At 39.6% G+C, this 19,690-nt stretch overlaps 1 protein-coding gene across 1 annotated transcript in view; it reads left to right on the top strand.

Annotated features, from left to right (window-relative positions):
- LOC108676240 overlaps nucleotides 1-18,112 on the top strand; it is a 31,542-nt gene extending 13,430 nt beyond the window's left edge. The window contains exons 8-21 of the mRNA XM_018164292.2: nucleotides 570-701; nucleotides 1,921-2,082; nucleotides 2,453-2,525; nucleotides 3,545-3,678; nucleotides 6,203-6,403; nucleotides 7,008-7,136; nucleotides 7,586-7,747; nucleotides 7,869-8,002; nucleotides 13,803-13,947; nucleotides 15,095-15,220; nucleotides 16,170-16,252; nucleotides 16,920-17,079; nucleotides 17,640-17,646; nucleotides 17,967-18,112. Coding sequence (XP_018019781.2) covers nucleotides 570-701; nucleotides 1,921-2,082; nucleotides 2,453-2,525; nucleotides 3,545-3,678; nucleotides 6,203-6,403; nucleotides 7,008-7,136; nucleotides 7,586-7,747; nucleotides 7,869-8,002; nucleotides 13,803-13,947; nucleotides 15,095-15,220; nucleotides 16,170-16,252; nucleotides 16,920-17,079; nucleotides 17,640-17,646; nucleotides 17,967-18,112 — 1,794 coding nt within the window. The remainder of the gene's footprint in view (nucleotides 1-569; nucleotides 702-1,920; nucleotides 2,083-2,452; nucleotides 2,526-3,544; nucleotides 3,679-6,202; nucleotides 6,404-7,007; nucleotides 7,137-7,585; nucleotides 7,748-7,868; nucleotides 8,003-13,802; nucleotides 13,948-15,094; nucleotides 15,221-16,169; nucleotides 16,253-16,919; nucleotides 17,080-17,639; nucleotides 17,647-17,966) is intronic.
- Nucleotides 18,113-19,690: the final 1,578 nt, after the last annotated feature.

The following is a 19,690-nucleotide window of genomic DNA, read 5'->3' as shown; positions in this document are numbered from 1 at the left end:
AGTTATGGATATGGGATTTGATGTAGCCTAAAGAATGTAAGTTTAATTTATAATTGAGACTTAAAACATGTTGAACCAGTGAATGACTAACTGAAAAATGCGACAGTTTAAATATTGTTGATTTTGTTTGGATGGCATGATCGATGAAAGGAGGCAATAAATCACTTAGCGGTAAGAGTTGATCCAGCTGAGTTGAAAGATACAATGTGTCTAATTTCAGGATGGCTTGAAAAATTAAGAGAAACGAAACTCATGTTTGATTAACTGCATGGTAAGAATAGCATGCTAAGCCTCGTGTACATGATGACGATGGCATTGGAACGAGCAGTTGAATAACACGTTGCCTCAATGTTCGAAAAAACAGTGAAAAAACGGTCTTACCGTCGTTCTAGTAACCAGCCGCTCCGTGAAATTGAACCGTTTCGCTGTTTTTTTAGATGTTACACGGGTTTCTAGTATAAAATTGAAATAAAAACGGCAACACGCTGTTTATTTTCACGTGTCGACCGGTTAATGAGACGCCGGTAATACCGTTTAACGGTGATTTTTCTAACAGTGCCATATTACAGATGCTGCGTAGTAAGGCGTCGAAGGTGAGGTCGCTGGGCCGCTACATCGTCGAGAAGGTCTTCATGAAAGAGAACGTACGGCGCAGCACCGACAACCCACCACCGTCCGTCAGTCAGACTGAAATCGACAGGGTTCGTGCTTCTTGAGTCTTAATGAATTAATTACTATTCGTGTTATAAATATGGTCATTTAAAAACGAAATTATTCATGCATCTTTGAATATCGTTCATACGTCAGCTCGAGTTCTTTACCCGCGTGTGCATTCCTGACTTAGCTGTTTTATAATGAATAATTCATGATACTCGTTATATGATGATTGCGTTTCTTCCATTTCGTACCTAAAGTTACAAGGTATTCCTTCCAGATGAGAGGCGTATAAGTCATGCTGATGCTCGTTGAACATAAGGCATATATTTTCATCGCGTCCTTCGCATGCCATTTCAGGAAATTAACTGGGAACTTTGCAAATTTTCAAAGTGGAACTGACCAAACAACGGAAAAAGAGATAGATTATCTTTTGAATGGCACAGAGCAAAGCAAAATATCAAGCTTGGACAAAACATTCTGCGAACAAACGGGCACCTCCCTCTCCAGCGCGACCTGTGAAATCTAAATTTTATAACTGAATTATCAATAGAAAACATGAGCAACTTATTTCTTCGTGGAATGGAATGTACAGAACTCCCTCACTGAAAGGCATCCACCCCAGTGAAAGATCTTATTGCATACTAAAATTGTACATCATTAAATTCTACAAGTCAAAAAGCCTTGAAAATAAAATATTTACATATTTTTAATTGTCTGATGCCAGAGCTGACGTTCAATATTTAAAAGGTCTGGAAACCATGTTAGAATGGAAATTGAAAGTTTATAAAGATTAAACGATATAGGGACAAATTATTGAACATATTGAAGTTCTCAGATTACAAACAAAAACACAAATTCCTCAAAAACTCACCGTATTTCTATAGGAAACATTTCGTAGTCCGGGTCCGTCATCAGTTCGAAAATTCTAGGACACAGACACAATCTGTTGTTAGTATAATGTGGGACTATTGATACCGTGAACAGTTTACAATACCTATCTCTTTTTCGCGGCGCTCATACACAATGTCAATAATACCTGCTCATGAAAGAGAAAAGAATAAAATAATAGAGAAATAATACCTGCTACGTACATGAAAGAGAAAAAATTAGTTAAAGTCGTTATTACCATTTAGTCTACATCTTTGAAGTGTCTTTCTTTGCATAAGGCGGATTCTCAATTTAACGTTTTAAGAATTTCCATCGTCTTCAGAACAAATTTTCCGACTGTTCATTGATTCATGCTGCATCATCTACGCGTGACAGATCAAGGCAGTGATTAGCCCGCTGCGAAGCGCAGGCCTCATGCAGTTCGTGTACGCCACCGACCTGCCCAATGAAGTGCTAGACGCCGACAACCGTCTCATCCGCAACGAACTGGACACCTCCACCACCACTGCGCTGCAAAGCGGTGGCATTGACGCTTTGGTGAGCCCGTAGAGCGTCCTAAGACGTGACATGAGAATTCCTAAGCTTGTTCCTCTCCTTGTGGGTCTTTTACATGGCTTATCTTCAGTGCTTATGACGAATTTGATTTCATTTTAAACAAGTTCTGTGCTTGTTAATTGCGCCCCGGTGCTATTATTACTGTCATAAGTACTTCATTTCATGTCCAATAAAACTTTTCATGTCCAATAAAACTTTTCATGTCCAATATAGTTTCAAAACAAAACAATCCAAAATTCTTTCAATAGATTGCCATTTTGCCCTCAAACTACGAAATTTCTAAAGAAACTCTTCAATCACTCCATAACTCATCGTAATTTAACCAGTGCGGTAAAACGAGTTTCCGTCCTAGGTGCTGGAAAACAGCATTCAGGGTCTGTTCAACTACACATCACCCTTCACCAGTGAACAAATCCGAAACCTAGGTGAGTGATTGTGCAATATAAATTAAATTAAATTCAATTAAATTCAGTAAATTCAATTTTCCTTTGGTGAGGGACGGTGTTGAATGACACGTGACATACCTAGGTGAGCTACCTTAAAGAACAATAAAAAGGATGACTGCTCGAGACGCCACAGTGGTGAGTTATATAGCTGCTGCCGAGAGACAAAATTTGACGTAGAAAGATCATCGATTCATCATTGTAAGATCCCACTAGAGCAGAGAGTTTGAGATTGACTGGCGCTTTTACAATACAACTCGAGACTTGAAAAACAGAAGAAGGGAAAGTCCGGCACATTTTAAGACCTCCAACTATCAGAGAAGAAGTTGCTATTAAAAGACCGTCAAGGCTGTGGTCCTGTTTACATAAATATTGCCTGTTGGAGCTATCACTAACATAACCTAACTCTTGCTAAAAGTTCCTGAGATTTGGCTGAAATGTTAGTGTAATGTGCTTTTGAGCAGTGGACTCACGATACCAGTCTTCTTGATGGCTAAAGTTTTTGACTTTTGTGTTGGACTTTTGAAGAGGATGAAGCAGGTCCGGGCTCCTGCCCGGACAGCACGAGCAAGACCGTGGTTAATTGATCGTAGGCATTGACATAGCATTGGATATTTCCTTTGTAAATATGACGATGATTCCACCTGGACTGTATTATTGCCCACAAAATCCATGGTGAGGGATAACGGCGTATAAAAGCTGAGTTATTGGGACAATAATACGTGGGTAATTCTGTCTCAGCGTTAGTGAACAATCATTAACATTAGAACTTGACATAAAAACTATATGGCAAATTGTGCGCGAGTGCAACAGGACTTTTTTTTCAAGTCACGTTACATATACAATGAAGTTCCCAACAAAGTACATATACGTTTTCGCTTCCATCTATTCACGACCCTCTGGATGGACGCACAGTTAAAATTAGGGTCTACGCACCAATGATATCTTAAATTATTCACGCATCGAAAGGTACCTTATTAGTACCGTCATGTACCTCGCAGGAATGAACCGTTTGGCGCTGGCGTCAGGCCTGATGCTCAACCGCACTCTCAGGACCTTCTCCATTTCGTCTGAGGACCTCAGGAGACTCTTCACGACCATCCAAAACACGGTCGGCAGCACCGCCAAGTCCAAGGTTGGTGCTTGTGTCCGTTGTGGTGATGGCTGTGCAATGTTGATGTGGCAGTTTTGTGGTAGTTTATAATAGCCAAAATTCGACACATTCAAGTTTGCCGTAGAAATTCAACTTCTGCTGTGAAAAGCCAAGCATTTTAAAATAATTGTCCTTGATAAGAATAAGGAGGAAAAAGCGAGATAAAAAGAATTTGATTTACTTTGAGATATGCAAGTTCAATTAATCTTTCGAACGCAGCACTAACTTTAACTTCACACGCAGCTCTGTGAGTAGTTAATTAACACAACTCACAAATTCAACTTGATCGCCTTAGAAAAGCTTTGTAAAACAAGATGTATATCTCGCATCTGAAGAAACTGCCTTTAAAATAAATTTGCCACATACAATCGAGGTTAGACATTTAAATGACGTTGAGGCTGTGATAATTCACTTGGATAATGGCAACGAATTGAACATCATTTCCCGCAGCAGCATCAACTCGTATACTTTTTACAACACTTCTCTTTAACTTCACTTCTTGTTTCTTGTTTGTCTGCTACAAATCTTATAATCGATATTTACCACGCTTCTGTCCAATCGACCTGAAATTTTGCACGCTTGCATTAAGTTGGAGACAATGCTTCAATCAAACGCCAGAATAAATAATTAAAGAAAAATTTATTAATAAAGAAAAATTTTAAATAATTGTCTTCTTAATATTTTAAATAAAATAAGAAATTCATTGTGCATGTGTAACATCGGACACACAGGCCTCTTTGGAAGTGTTGTGTTTAAAAAGTAATTTAAACGCTTATTATTAGCTGAAGTAAGCCATAAAGTTTGCTACGGATGTGACTCATGATAGATGGAGCAACGATAAAAAATGCATAAATGCCACTGTATTGGGCATAACCACAAAAAGTGACTGGAAAGCTGTGCAAACGATTGATTATTATGGTTAGGTTTTATCTATGTATTTAATTTCGTGCTGGGTGGTAGCCCTGTAATGTTAAAAACCTTCGAAGAGTTTTTGCTTGTTAAGATTTTACGCTCGCTCTATAGCGATATCTGGGGCCGTATTTTCATAACATCGCTAATTGTTTGTAGCCATTTAAGTACAGCGTAAGTCCGCAGAGTGCGTGTAACTCCAAATGATGGTACCTTCAGAACATTTTGCGGAAAGTTACGTGCCATAAATTGGACGTAACTTTGCGACAATTCAGAGGTCGCGTAAGTGGAATTACGAACCACTTATAAGTGAGTAAGCTATTGGGAATCATTTAGTTACTAGTGTCCAGACTCTAGTATCATACTATTAGCTAGACTATAGGACCATTTTAAGGTAAATCCTCTAATTTTTATCTAGAAAAGGTCCTAATTTCATACCCAAGGAATTATATTAGTTATGTGTCTAATGAATTTTTCTCGGTGCATGTCGTTAGAAAACGAGTCTAAATGGTGGAACTAAACGATTAATTCACAAAAATTTTAATCACGTTGTTCATTGTCATATTAATCATTAAATACTAGTTTTGCTGTCTTAAAACAGCATTTGTCATTAGAATTTTAGAGTAAAAGCTTCTAGTATTCCTAAAATGAGCTAAAAATGTTTATATAACAGATCCCAGAACCGTGGCATCATGTGACCAATGACGTAAACAAATGATGTAAGCAAGCTTGTGATTAGCTGATATGCAACGTGGTTTGAAAGTACGCTTTTATCTAAGTCGTGCGTACTAAAGTTATGAAGGTGTCAAAAGTCGCTGTGCGTACGCTAGACGAATCTTCTTGTGCTTGAGTTCAAGAAATTACGTCCACTTAGCAATATTTTGAAAATACCTGCCGAGATCTTCCCGCAACGGTAGCGTCTGATGATAACATCAAAACATGAAGACAAGTTGGCATTTTAGAAAACTCATAAAGAAAACTATAAAACTTTGAAATTTTTAAGAAATGTCCGGAATGTGGCTACAAATTAATTCGCTATTTGTGCCTATGGTGTCGTTTGATTGAACGTTGAAATTCGTTGAGAGTAAATTTTCAACTACGCACCACCGTGAAAAGGAATAATCGACACAGTCTATAGTTAGAAGTTTTGGCCCATGAGACGTTTTGGCCCTTGGTGGCAATAAGAGCTGGATCTATGTATGTATATAGGTTTTTTGAGATCTATGTTGGCTCGAGATCTATGCATGTATATAGGTTTTTCTGATGTTTGAGCTAGTCGTATTTTTTATTATCGGTTACATGATTAGAGCGACCTCTGTAAAGGATCTCATTCATGATAGAGTAGATTCCGTCTAGCCTGTCGACGTTAGAAGCAGCATCCTACTTACGCTCAACAAAAGGAAGTAAACATTTCTTATTTTCGATTAAAAACAACGTCTATGCTTCGCTTTCGTAATCATATCAACGCTGTTCTACATCGCAGGAGAAGATTTTATGTTCATGCCATGGCAATGAATAGATTGTGATTTAAAGATATGTGAGGGTTGTGCGATTGTCATAGTATGGTAATGTAATATTAATGTTGCACAACCCCCAGCTGATGCTGATCAAGAACAAAGTGTTCGAAGTGGCCTCTGGCGGCGGCAACTCGCTGGACATCAGCGCCGTCCCTGACGAGCTCCTGAACGTGGCGCCCATGCGCTACCTCGATGAGGCGGCCATGTCCCTGACCAACAGGTTGACGGTGCTGGGGAGGAACTCCTTCAACACGGCACAGATGGCTACCCTCATATCAGGCGTGAGTTGGCATTCCGTAACGAGCGATTCAGTTCGAAATCTGTTTGTAAAAATGAATTCCTTGCTTAACTGATGAAAATGTCTGTTCAATACTTCATAGACACTTTGAACAAATAAATAGGTTCAACTTCATGTTCAAAAACAATAATTTCATAATAGTTAGCTCAAAATTATGCATCAAAGTTCCTCCCATTACCCGTAAAATAAAAAATATTCCTTTGTCAATTGCTTAATTAAGGAACTCCAATTGTGGACTGTCACTAATCAAAAAGGATATATACTTTACAAAAACTAAGGCATGTACCTAAATGGCCTGATATCTGTGATAACCAGTTACCCCTGGCATCCTTGATAATCAAATGCCTTGAACATCTCTGATGAAGCTCATGACCGCAATCCGTTATTCCGCTGGATTACGATACACCGATCAAACTCACAATAAATAATTATATCATCTGTCTGCTTAAATTGCAAGTACATCAAGAATTTGAAATTACAGAAACACCAAGCAAGGTCACTATATCTCCAGCAAATTCACAATATGCTTTGTAAACGTATTTAGATAAGCCATTTAACTAATGAAATTATCGAATGAAACACTTCAGATTGGGTCGGGCCAGTTGACTGGCGCCCCAGGTAACGCCAAGGAGGCCATCCATACCAATATATACAAGGACCTCAACAAGGATGGCTTGAAACCGGCGGCTGACGGCATGCCCCCCTCATCCAAGATGGTCAGATGCTATTTTTGTTACGACCTACCAATATAACTTGTTATGATGCGATTCGTATATAAATTAAAGGTATGACTGACTTGACTGCTTTGACAGGGCGATTACTACAGCTATATTATTATCTCCAACCTAAAGCCTGAATTGATAACTCCTTTGAGTCACTATTGTAACAATATTATTTTCCAATCAACTGGTCCTACCTTTCGAGTTATGCTTGCCAAGCACTTTACGATTTCCGCTACTACGCTAGTACTTTCTGTCATTGGTTTAGGCAAGAAAGAATTACTGTTTGAAATTGCAGATCTTTATATATTTTGTGGAATACACCAGATTTATTTGAATTCAACTTCTGGTTGTTTCTCCTATTAATTAGTTAATAAATATGCATAATTAGTTAATAAATATGCACTTCTATTTATTACGGGCAATCATATTATTCCCTTGGTCAGGGCCTGATGATATCGGATAAGGCCTTCAAGGCGGCGGTGAATATGAACACCGACGCCAACGCGGCGATGTTCCTGCAGGCGGTGGACGCCAGGAACATCCCGACCTCCAACATCGTCCAGCAGCTCGAGTACATGAAGGACGGCTTCCCTACGCGCCAGGCGGTAGGTGTAACGCCTCTATGCAACGAAATCCGTAACTAACAGTGAAGTATCTTGAACAAGTATTCACCCGGACGCACAGCAATGAGAGTACTAGTTTAACTCATTACTATTTGCCCTGCAGTGTTCCGTGCTCAAGGACCTCTACGTGAACTACACCGCGACGGAGATGATGACCCAGAGTGAGGAGGAGGTCTTCCAGCTCCTCACGCCCTCCGCCATCGAGCTCATGCCCATCTGCGTCGTCGCTGCCTTCGGGTGATTTTTTGGAATAAATATTGTCATTTTTTGCATTATCATTCAACAATTTATCATTAGGTAGCGTTACGTGTACCCATGATGATAAACGTTGACGACACTAAAACAATGCAGGCAGGGCAAATAAAAGTGGGCCGATGAAACATCAACGACTTCAGGTAAATACCTTCAGATTAGGTTAAAATAATTAAAAACAGAATCTAGTAATAAATATATAATTTTATTTAATTAAATTATAAAATCCTTCATATTGGATTTCACCAAGTCTATCATCACCGCCAAATTTAAATTCTGCGCCGGTAGTAGGGCGGACGAGGCACGATAGACGAAATGTCCGATTTAGAGACAATATCGCCAGCCACACTCCAGTTCTAGTTAGCCTGTGCTCATCTGACCTGTTTTTCCGCCATGCAGCCTCTCCTGCTCAAACCAGCTCCTCACCTGAACTGAGTTGGCTCTGTCACTGGAGTTTGCCGTATGTCGATGTAGATTTGGAAAAAAATTAAAATCGTCTTGTCGAGATTACCAATACCCAAATAATACAAAAAAATTTTCCTTGTGACTCATCGACATTCCACCAGTCCGATACGTGATAAGTTAGTAGACGGTAGTGAGTTCCGCGCTGTAAGAAAAATATGTGTTTCGTTTCACAAAACATTTGGTATCAACGCAAGACAGGCTCTGGTGTCAGAAGACAGTAATCCTGGGGTAGAATTAATGTCCTTATAGTGCATCAAGTCATATTCTTACCGGAGTTGATGCCTTGACAGCTAAGTCGAGCTTTTTTATCCCTATCCGTTTCAGACTAAAAGTTAGGCATATCAGTTCATTTATAAGATTGAAGACATCATAGACTTGCTTAGCGTAGAAAGTACAAATTTATGTCAACGTTTTAATCAAATTCGGAAAGTTTCATTCGAGCGTAATAAATTGAATGCCATTAAATTTACCAGCGTCCACAGGACGATATTCTTTCATTTCAACTCGTAAATAAGTACTAGAGCCAGGGTCAAGGTTCTAGCAATAGCCTGAAACTAGAAGTTACAGACCACGCAATTGAACAGTGTAATCAAGAGCAGGTACCGTCAAAACATTGCTAAGTGGACGTAACTTCTTAAACTTGCACACAAAAGATATGTCTAGCGTACGCACAGCAATTTTTGACACTTTCAAAATTTTCGTACACACGACTTAGCTATGAGCGGACTTTCAAACCACGTTGCAAATCAGCCAATCACAAGTTCGTTCACATCCTTTGTTTAAATTATGGGTCAATTGATGCCACGGTCCTGTGATCAGTAATTTAAACATTTTTGGCTCTTTATAAAAATCCTAGACACTTCTACTCTAAAATTTCAATGAAAAATGCCGTTTCAAGGCAGCAAAACATGCATCTAATGATATAATGAACAACGAGAGTGAAATTTTTGTGAATTCATTGTTAAGTTCCACAAATTAGACTTTTTATCGACATTTATCGAGAAAAAATCGAGTAGATGCATGACTAATATAATTCCTTACATATAAGAAGGATATTTTTCTAAATAAAAATTGGAGGATTTACCTTAAAATGATACTAGAGTGTAGACAATAGTAGAGTCTAGACCAGTGGTTCCCAAAGTGGAAAGTGGAAAGGTGGAAAGTGCTGGGGGGGGGCAGCGAGGAAGAAGGGTAGGGGGATGGCAGTCCGAAGTCGAAGTCGGAAAGTTCGAACGTTTGTTTGACCATTTGTACACAACACGTGCACCTACACGGCTCCCAGCGGTGGGTTTTTCCACCTAGATCTGGGTTTTTTACCCTCTCCTGGGTTTTTAGTGCAAATTTTTGGAAATATTTAAAATCTTGCTTTTTTGCGTGTCCGTGGGGGCGCCATGTGAACATTATGTGTCTGTGGGGGGCGCTAAGAATACACTGGGGAGACAGAGGGAGCCAGCCTGCAAAAGTTTGGGAACCAATGGTCTAGAGTCTAGACACTAGTAACTTAAATGGCTCCCTATCGCTTCACTCCCTCAAAGATTGTTCGTAACTCCCCTTACGCTACCTCTGAATTGTCGCAAAGTTACGTCCAACTTATTGCAAGTAACTTTTCGCAGCATAATTTGAAAGTACCATTATTTAGAGTTACGCGCACCTAGCAGGTTTACGCAGTATTTAATTTCGCTAAGAACACTTAGCGATGTTGTGTAAGTACGGCCCCTTACCCGAGAAACACTGGTAACAGATAATAAAGCTGTAGATCGTAATTGATGGGATTTCTTGGTCCGAAGCCACTAGGTACAAATAGCATTGATGACGGTAAATGTATCCGAGATCAAAGAGTTGAGTATTTTCGCTCATAAACGCGCAGTTCTGCATCAAGCTTTATTTACTCCGGCCTAACCTATTCACGCTGCTCCCATTTACAGCTTTCTTGCCGCCAATTATTGGCTCTATCTTTTCACTTGAACCAACTTTCTAACTTCCTGCAGTCAATGTGGTTAGGCTAGGTCCGCTCAGTTTTGTTGTAACGTCTGTAGTTTAGGCTGGAAGAGATTTGACAAGATATAATATGACCACACTTAACTTTAGCATGCTTAAGAGTTGGCAATGGACACCCTGCTCAATGGTTTTTAGCAGCTGACTACATAGGTTGCTATGCCATCTAGTGAGCTCATCCCTAGAAAGGAATATTATTAAATTGTGAAGTTGGGCTTCGGCATACGCCCCCTTTAAGTCATGGAAGGAACTTTCATAGTTCAGCGATTTTAAACCTGGAAACAACGTTCAAAGTAGCCTCGATCCCCCCCCCTTTCCTACTCCAATACTGGAGGGGCCTCCTGATCATATCCGCCATGATTAATTAAGCGGGCTCTCGTTTCTTGCTGTGTTCTAGTATCATCGTTACGAAGCGTACGGCTTAATTTTGATGCTTGGACTCTCGTGTAATTAGCTACGATTCAAGCGTTACTTGGCTTGTCTGTGGTTGCCAACATGCCGTTTTCCTAGCTCACTCCATACTAATGCAAATACTCCACACCTGGCACCTTCAGCTACAAACCATTACATGTACTTGTATGTGCTATTTCTGATGGTTAGGAGGGTACTGCAATGCCATTAATATTACCTATGGCACCCTACTTTAGAGTAGAGTTAGAGCAGGGAAATCTTGGACCTAATGTGTGAAGGCATTAAATTATGTTAATTTAGTGTTACTTTCTTATCAGAGACCTACGTTTTAGTGACTCCATCTTTATATCTACAGAGGTCAGATTGAAACCATTGGAAAATATGTAAACCTGCAACATGGACTGTAATATTTGTGTGATATGTCGGGGTTCTTTGTCAGATGGTCAGCCTACAGTGACTCTTCGTCAAAAAGGCAGTACTAGCATTAATCAGGCAAGTAAACAACGTGGTGACAACATTGAAACACTCTCTGGACAGTCAGTTCATATTGAATGTCGCCAAAAATACTGCAATAAACATCACATCAGCAAATACCTGAGAGAAATGGAGAGACTACCTACAGCTTCGAGATCCTTTTGAGTGTTACAACTCATTACAGAACATTGCTACCGGGGTTACTGCCAGCAGCACTGTGAATGCTGACCAAGCCAGAGAAGTGAGCTGCAAGATCCTATCAATCCATGTCTGGGCAAAATGTGGGTGACTTTACGTTCAAAAAGTTGTTGGTCACACGTTGGTCGTTGGATCCATTGTGACACGTTGGTCACAATGGATAGCAAATCATGTGCTAAAGTAGATGGACAATCCGTACCAGTAGACTTACAACTACTCTCCCAGCGTCTGCTAACTGTTGCACGTGAGAACTCTGAGAATATGTGTGACGTATTCAAGTACGGTATGAGCTGTGCAACCAACCACAAGCTCTGTTTGAACAATCTGGACTACCTCGCGAAGCTAAAAAATCAATACTAGCAGATGCTATCTGGAATATGGTTGAAGAAGATGACATGCATGCTGCACAACCTCTGACATATGATATCAAATGCAGTATGTACTTGATGGTGGATCGCTGCTACATCGACTGCCCTGGCATAGAGGTGCAACATTTGATTCTATCTGCATCATGTATGTGTACTATGTCAGGAAATTTCAACAGCCCACTATTGTGTTTGATGGCTACATGGCAGAACCATCTACAAATGACATAACCCACTCTCGACAGTCTCTTTGTGCAGCTGGAGTAAAGGTCAACTTCAATCACTCTACCCCTTCCACCACCAAGAAGGAACAGTTCTTAACGAATGCATCCAAGAAACAGAAGTTTTTGAACATGCTTTCCCAGAAACTGGTGTCTGCTGGCTGTCATGTTCTACAAGCAGAAGGTGATGCTGATGTTCTCATTGCCAAAACAGCAGTGGAGTGTGCAAATGAATGTTCCACCACAGTTATAGGAGAAGACACCGACCTGTTAATTCTTCTCATCTTCAGTACTAATCCAGAATCGGAGGCACTCTATCTGCATTCTAACAAGAAGAAGGGAAAAAAGTTCCCAGTCTGGGACATTCACTGGTTCCAGAGGTCTTTAGGGCCAGAAATGTGTACCCTACTGCCATTTGTACATGCCATTGCTGGTTGTGACACTACATCTCATCTGTTTGGTATTGGCAAGGGCGTTCTACTTTGAAAGTTAAAGTCTTACCAGATATTTAGGAAGTAAGCGCGTGTATTTTCTGAAGTTGTAACCAAGGATGAGGTACAAAAGGCAGGTGAAGAAGCACTTGTATGTTTGTATGGTGGGCAACCAAACGAGGGTCTTGACAAGCTGCGATACCACAAGTTCTGTGAGAAGGTGTCAACAAGTACTTCTCCAGTCAAGGTAGACTCTCCCACCCACTGCTGCAGCTTCTAGGTATCACAGCATGAGAGTCTATTACCAGGTACAGGAATGGATAGGTCAGCCTGCACTAGATCCAAACCACTAGGGATGGAGTCTGGTAGATGGTCGACTGAACTCCACAACAACAGACCTACCACCAGCAGCACCGGCACTCCTGAAGGTTGTTCATTGCAACTGTGAAAATGACTGCAGCTCACGAAGATGCACAAGCAGGAAGATGGGACTGGAGTGTTCTGCGGCCTGTGGTGAATGTAGGAGTACCAGCTGCAGCAATTCCTCTCCAGTGGACATGGATGAAGATGATGTCAATGTATTTTATTAGACACTGAACACACTATAATGACAAAAGACTCATATTTCTCACAATAAATGTATTCCTATATTACTTCAGCAAATTGTTTTCTGTCGGCAAAGTGGTCAAGCAATATGATGTCCTGTTATGAATTTCTCACAGTGGACTATTTACACTTATATATGATGTATAAACCATATCTAATTTTAAGACATTTAATGTATTCAAATGTCGTTAAACTATGTGAACATAAATTTGATGATTTATTTATAGGAAAATAAAACATTATACACTTTAGTACAACAGTATGTGCAGTATATTTGGAAAAAATTATGAAAAAAATACCAAAATATTAATTTATTTCTTAGACTCTTCCCCCACATAAATTTTTTTACATTTTTTGGTGGAATTACTACATTTATTGTGGAAGTGGAAGTATGTACTACAATTATCATCTGGTACAATTATCATCTAGAATATGTGTGGATAATATCCCCACAAAAAGAAATTCTGTTGCAATTTTTTCTAGGTCTATACACAGATTGACCGGGCTATTGTGTCGATAACCATACCAAACGACCAGTAACAGCAATTATGGTAGTGTCATAATATTCTTTCTATTTTATTTTAATGGAGTTCTAATAACATTAAAAAGTTGTTTCCAGCCAGGACCTTCTTCGGCGCCTGGATGACGTCAGCAAAATAACCCTGTTGGACCGCCTCGTCGCGAACAGGAGAATGGCGCTGACTTACGACTCTCTCAGCCGGTCTGACATACAAACCATCGTGGAAGAGGGGCTTAATGCGAAGGTAAATTCACGTGGATAATCATCAATTGGCAAATTTAAAGTGCTCCAGACCATTAATGGTATGGTCAATAGCGCTGTGAATAAACGTATCGAATGTGACAGCATCCAAGTGTATAATTTAGAGATATCAAGCAAAATCCAAAGTACTAAACAGCTGGGTACCTAACACATGCATATTGCATACCGTAAAATTTGCACACGAGTGATTTTGGTACAACAGGTAACGTGTAGCAACATAGGATGGAATAGCGACAGGAACATGGAATATGAAATAGCGCTATAGGATATCTATGACAAATATTCAACGGTATCTTGTCCAAAAATGACCTGAAATAATTAACCTATTTCAAGAATACATGCATGGAAGAGGTCCGTGAAGTAATGAAAATTTTATTCAAATCAAAACCACATCATTGGTGCTGCATTAAGAAACTATGAAATGGTTACAAAACTTTTTAGGTATTGCTGGAGACTTTTGTCTAATAATGAACTTACGCTTTATAGTTTGTCGCTTCAGGATAATGAATCCTGACTTGGTTTTTTATATTGCCTAAACCGATGAGATAAAAGTTTTGGCTCTTTTCCTTCCAAAATTATCTGCTAAACATTGGCGAGGCGCTTTAAATGGTAATGTTTTCATTATTTATCTGACATCTTGTCATCTTATACTTTCCGCCACCAACCGTCGGTCACTCATCTAAGAAATAGTAATCGACAAATAGTAATAGTAACCTATTGGTCGTTATTATCTCTGGCTGGATATGCCCAACACTTCAAATGACCTGTGCAAACGATTTGAGGACTATAGTTGAAATTCTTAAATATTCATGTTCATAATCCAACAGTATTCGTAAATAAATACCATGCAGAAGCACAAGCATAACTGCCTAAGTAACATTAAAGACATCTATGATTTAATACGAGTATGTTGTTTCATTACAATAAATATTCTACAACCGAGGTCGGAATCTGCTTCCAGAACCCGAAATAATTAAAGTCCAGGCCATCATCTGCATGCAATGAGATGCTGACATTTCTTCTTAGCTGGTGTAAATCTTTCAGATATATTCGTGCGAAAGTCCTGTTTAGTGACCTTAAGCCTCGTCGAACCTCAAACATTGCAATTCTGAGTTCCATTGACATCGTAGGGCCGGCCAAGCATTTTGACGGGAGCGGACGTTAACACGTACGGGGAAATTCTTCTATTCTTCCCCACCGATCTGCTGAACTCCATGACCTCTGAGGGAGCTCCTGTTGCCCTCGGCACCTTCAACGTAAGTGAGAGAAATGGAGGGTATATTGGTATGAGGATTAGAATGGAGTGAGTGTATGACCTTAACTGTCTTCAACGTCAGTTGGGGGCCAAGTATGCAGCTTGAAGGGGTGAATGGTAGAGGAAAAGGCTCTTCCAGATGAATAATCGAGTGCTGATCTAATCTACTAAGATCCGCGAAAAGAGTTGTACAAAGTGTTATTTTTACGGTATGGTGTGTTTTGAAGTGTTTCGTGTTTCTGAAGTTAGTCGTTGAGACGGTGAATGTATCTTATATGTGGTACAAGATTTCTTATCTATTCGGCAGCGATGATGTTTTGAGAAGCGAAGCTAATCACGTTCTTCGGCAGCTGATTTTCGGATACAACCCAGCCGTATCACTGTCCTGCTGAGTTCATCGCCGTATTTTGATAGCATTAAAATGTTCCTCTGAAACGAATCCGTTAGAATGCACGCATTTTGACTACCTATACAGAAATGGGAAACGGGACGATTCCGCGTGGCAGCGCCATCGATAAGTAAGCGATTGTATCTACTGTTAGCGTTGTATTGTGCTGAGGATGTGCCGAGGCGAATAACATCCTGTATGATTTATTTGTAGAGTTTCGCTGTAAATTGTAGAGTGCAAGCTGGCAGAGTTTCGAGTAAATTGAGGTGATCGAAATTAATTGTGATTCATCATTTAGTTTGAACGTCAGACAATGATTGCGAGTAGAGCGAATGATTTACCTGAGGCTTATGGACTACTGAAAAAATTTTCTTCGGACGATGAGGTTGTAAATGGACTTAGTGCTAAAAGATAACGTTGGGATGGGGCGAAAAATGCCGTTACCTATTGTGAGTTGAGTGAAACTAATGACTAAATGAGCCATTTTACAGTGAACAATTGTAGCATAGTACTATCGATGCATTGTTTACTTCCTATAATAACACCAAATTAAAACTTTTAGAACCTGGCGGCAAGTGTCCTGATGCCATGTCTTGACGGAGGACGAAGAGCGGCCATCGGTAATATGATCACCAAGTTCAAAGGGTGAGTTGCCAGCACTGGTGGATGAGTCACTTGCTGGACAAGTGCCTGATGGTGGATAGGAATTAAGGTGGCGAATCTGCTACGGTGGAGAGTCACGTGAGAAAATTTTGATAAAATATTTATCTTGACCATATACTGTAATTCATGGTTAGCTGCTCGGTAAAAAGGGTCTGTTGGAAAAAAAATTCGATGGATTAATATGAGATGGCAACGTGTCTCTTAGCAAGCGCCGGATATACAAATATTTTACTGACCTATGGGCCAGAAAAACGTCTAATACGTAAATAAATGATAAATTAGTACCTGGTATTTAGATTGTTTCACGGACACCATCTAGATTTCTCCACCCGATGAGTAAATTTGGGATTTTTAGTCATTGACTACATAGGCCTCAAAAACTCAATGATGTGATATTATCATAAGACTTTGATGGTGAAATATCATAATGAATAAATTTCCGACCGTCGAATTATGGACGAATAATCGTTTGATTGACCACACAGGCTGATAGACGCGTGTCTGTTTATCAAGAACAAGCTAAACCCGTATCATTTTCTAGGTACGAGTTATAATGTGTCTGATCATTCATCACCAATAAGTTATGATAATGGTTCATCTAGTTTTCCTCTTTAGATCCTGATGAATAAACATCAACATTTTCCTCCAGGGACGACCCGCAGACATGGCGGCAAATGTCGGGGCTGTGTTGCCTGCTGTACACGCTGCCGTCGGGGACGCTGAGCCGCATCCCCCGCGGGGCCCTCATGTCCTGTCGGTGCCACATCGCCGACCGCGCCCAGTACGCCTCTGAAGCTGAGGCCCGCCAGGTCGCTTATGAATTCATTACACTCAATTTTCATACAATGAAATTCCATATTATTGAAAATAATTGATGACATACATTCCAAGAGTTGTTTTTCTAATATTATCTTGAATATAAGTAGTAAAGAGACCGAGCTTATGGTAACAATTTGCATAAACAGCTTAACAGGTTACCGATCATTTACCAACAATCTTAATCCGGAATGTTGCACAGCAAAATTGAAAAATTACCCCGAATAAAACCTAATCATTCACCCAAAATCCTACCCTGAATCTTAACCATCGAAATTGATCAATTTCTTAACCGTTGATCAAATGCATAAAACCTGGTCATTTACCCAAGTTTTATTTAGAGTATTTGCCTTCAAAAATTCGAGCACTGTTTTCCTATTAAAATCCTAAGTATTTACCCCGAATATCGCCCACCAAAATCATGAGTTAACGACCATTTATCCCGATTGACCAAGCACTTTTTAACCGTGAACTCAGGGCTTGCGCGAGTGTTTTGATGGAAGAAACATTTTAAAGGTGTATAATTGATTTAAATTTTTTAAATACTTTCCAGAACCCGGGTGCTTATCTTTATTCACCAACATAAAGCTATAAGGTACATTATTCGTATCATTACAAAGTTCTTGAAACTCTGCAAAGGGCATATCACAAGCAATGTAATAACTACGAATATTCATCATATCGATGAAAGGTAAATCGAATAGAATTAATAAATTTGAATTCGTTCGAATGGTTTGTCTCGATCATTAATAATCCTGACCGGTCATAAACTGCTCATCATTTTAACTATTCCCTTACTCACCCATACACACACCGGCCCATACCCATTCTCATACCCATACCCACCCATACCCATGCCCATACCTATGCCCATACCCAGACCCATGCCCATACTCAAACCCATGCCCCCCATACCCATCCCCATACCCTTACCCATCCATACACACACCCATACCACCCATGCCCATACCCATACCCATACCCATACCCATACCCATGGCAACGCTCAATTATATCAAACAATGAAAAATTAGGTCATACGCTTGCGCTCGGCGAACGCATAACCAATTAGGTCATTAGCTTGCGCTCACCGAACGCATCCGGCTAGCGCTGCTCCAGCTCATGGTCAGCTATATGCACCGACCACAACGCTCCATTATTAACAGCGCGCAATCGACTCAAGCCTACGATCCAAGACGCCGATTACCAGACGTCGCCTCTCCATCATTGTAGGTCTAGAAGGTCAACAGCGAACACCAATTCAAGCATAGAGTCACCACCCACATTCAGTATCAAGCTATATCTCAAATGATGTGTTTTATTACCCTATGCCATTTTATCGAAGAGGTCAAATCAATAATTTTTCAATGTCATTTTTACTTTTACTATATAAAATGGGAGTTGATAAATCATCTAATGTAAATCATACGAAAAAACTTACAATTGATGTGAAATCTCTTTGGATAAAATATGTCTTAAGTGAAGTGAAAGCAAATATTGTCAGCGTGAATCACTTCGAAGTTTGTAAAACAGTATTCAAAAACCTAGACAAACTTATAGAAACTCAGAAGCCTCATGAAGCCATTTTATGTTCAATCAAATCAAATGAATACTTTAATTAAAAGATAATATGCGCAATATGCAATCGTGGAGTTCAAAACTTGAAAAGACATGAGCAAACAAACGTCCATAGAAAACGTTTAAATGATAGCATATTAGCCAGTTTTTTTTATTGAAATCTTTGCAATTGAGAAGTGAACAAAATTGGAGCGCATGAAGATTCAACATTTAAAAAATAAATTTGAATGCATGCGAGGTGATATTATGAAGGCTGTAAATTATAAATGCTCAGAACATATTTATCATGATATAAGAACGATCGATCCGAAGTTATTTCTCACAAATATAACATCTAAAGTTATTCAAGTATTAGACAGTCAAAATTCGATCATTATAAATTAGAGCTGAATTTCCAAGTCAAGTTTCATAAAATCAAATTGGGCGGCAAGAAAATGTATAATACCGCTTTGTTCAATTCGAAAAGGTTTTTAGAATTCTCAAAGATTCACATAAATTTTTTATACAATTGAAGGATTATATATCACTTGTTTGCTTAAATCGCAAATTAACTAAGAATTTAAAAGCAAAGAAAAGTCCACAAAAATTCATATCTTTATAGAAAACGTTTCGGAGACCAGCTCCATCGTCAGTTCGTAGAATCTAGAATCACAAATCAGAAGTCACAAATTAATACATTGAAAGCACAGAACAAAATTAAAAACCTAAATTTACCAGTAATAGACGGAGCAAAAAAACTATCTATTAACAATTTCAAGGGGATAGGAGCTAGCAGCTGAATTCAAACTGGGCCTAAGTTTAAAGATGTACAGCGATTCTAAAATGCGCAAATCGGAAGTCCCGGAGGTGGAAGCTAACACCCTAAAGTCACTGTCGGAAACGGGGACATCACACTGCTCGGCGTGAGCGCGCACAGCCGAATGAGGTGGGCGCGATAGCAACTGTCCGGTTCTACAACTCCTGCCCTTATGCTCAGAGACCCTGGAATAAAGATTGCGTGACGTCATCCCGACGTACGCAGATGCA

The sequence above is a fragment of the Hyalella azteca genome, unplaced genomic scaffold, assembly GCF_000764305.2.
Source record: "Hyalella azteca isolate HAZT.00-mixed unplaced genomic scaffold, Hazt_2.0.2 contig8197, whole genome shotgun sequence".
Lineage (NCBI taxonomy): Eukaryota > Metazoa > Arthropoda > Malacostraca > Amphipoda > Hyalellidae > Hyalella > Hyalella azteca.
The sequence above is the reverse complement of the archived record's forward strand: the minus strand, read 5'-3'. Positions and strand labels throughout refer to the sequence as shown.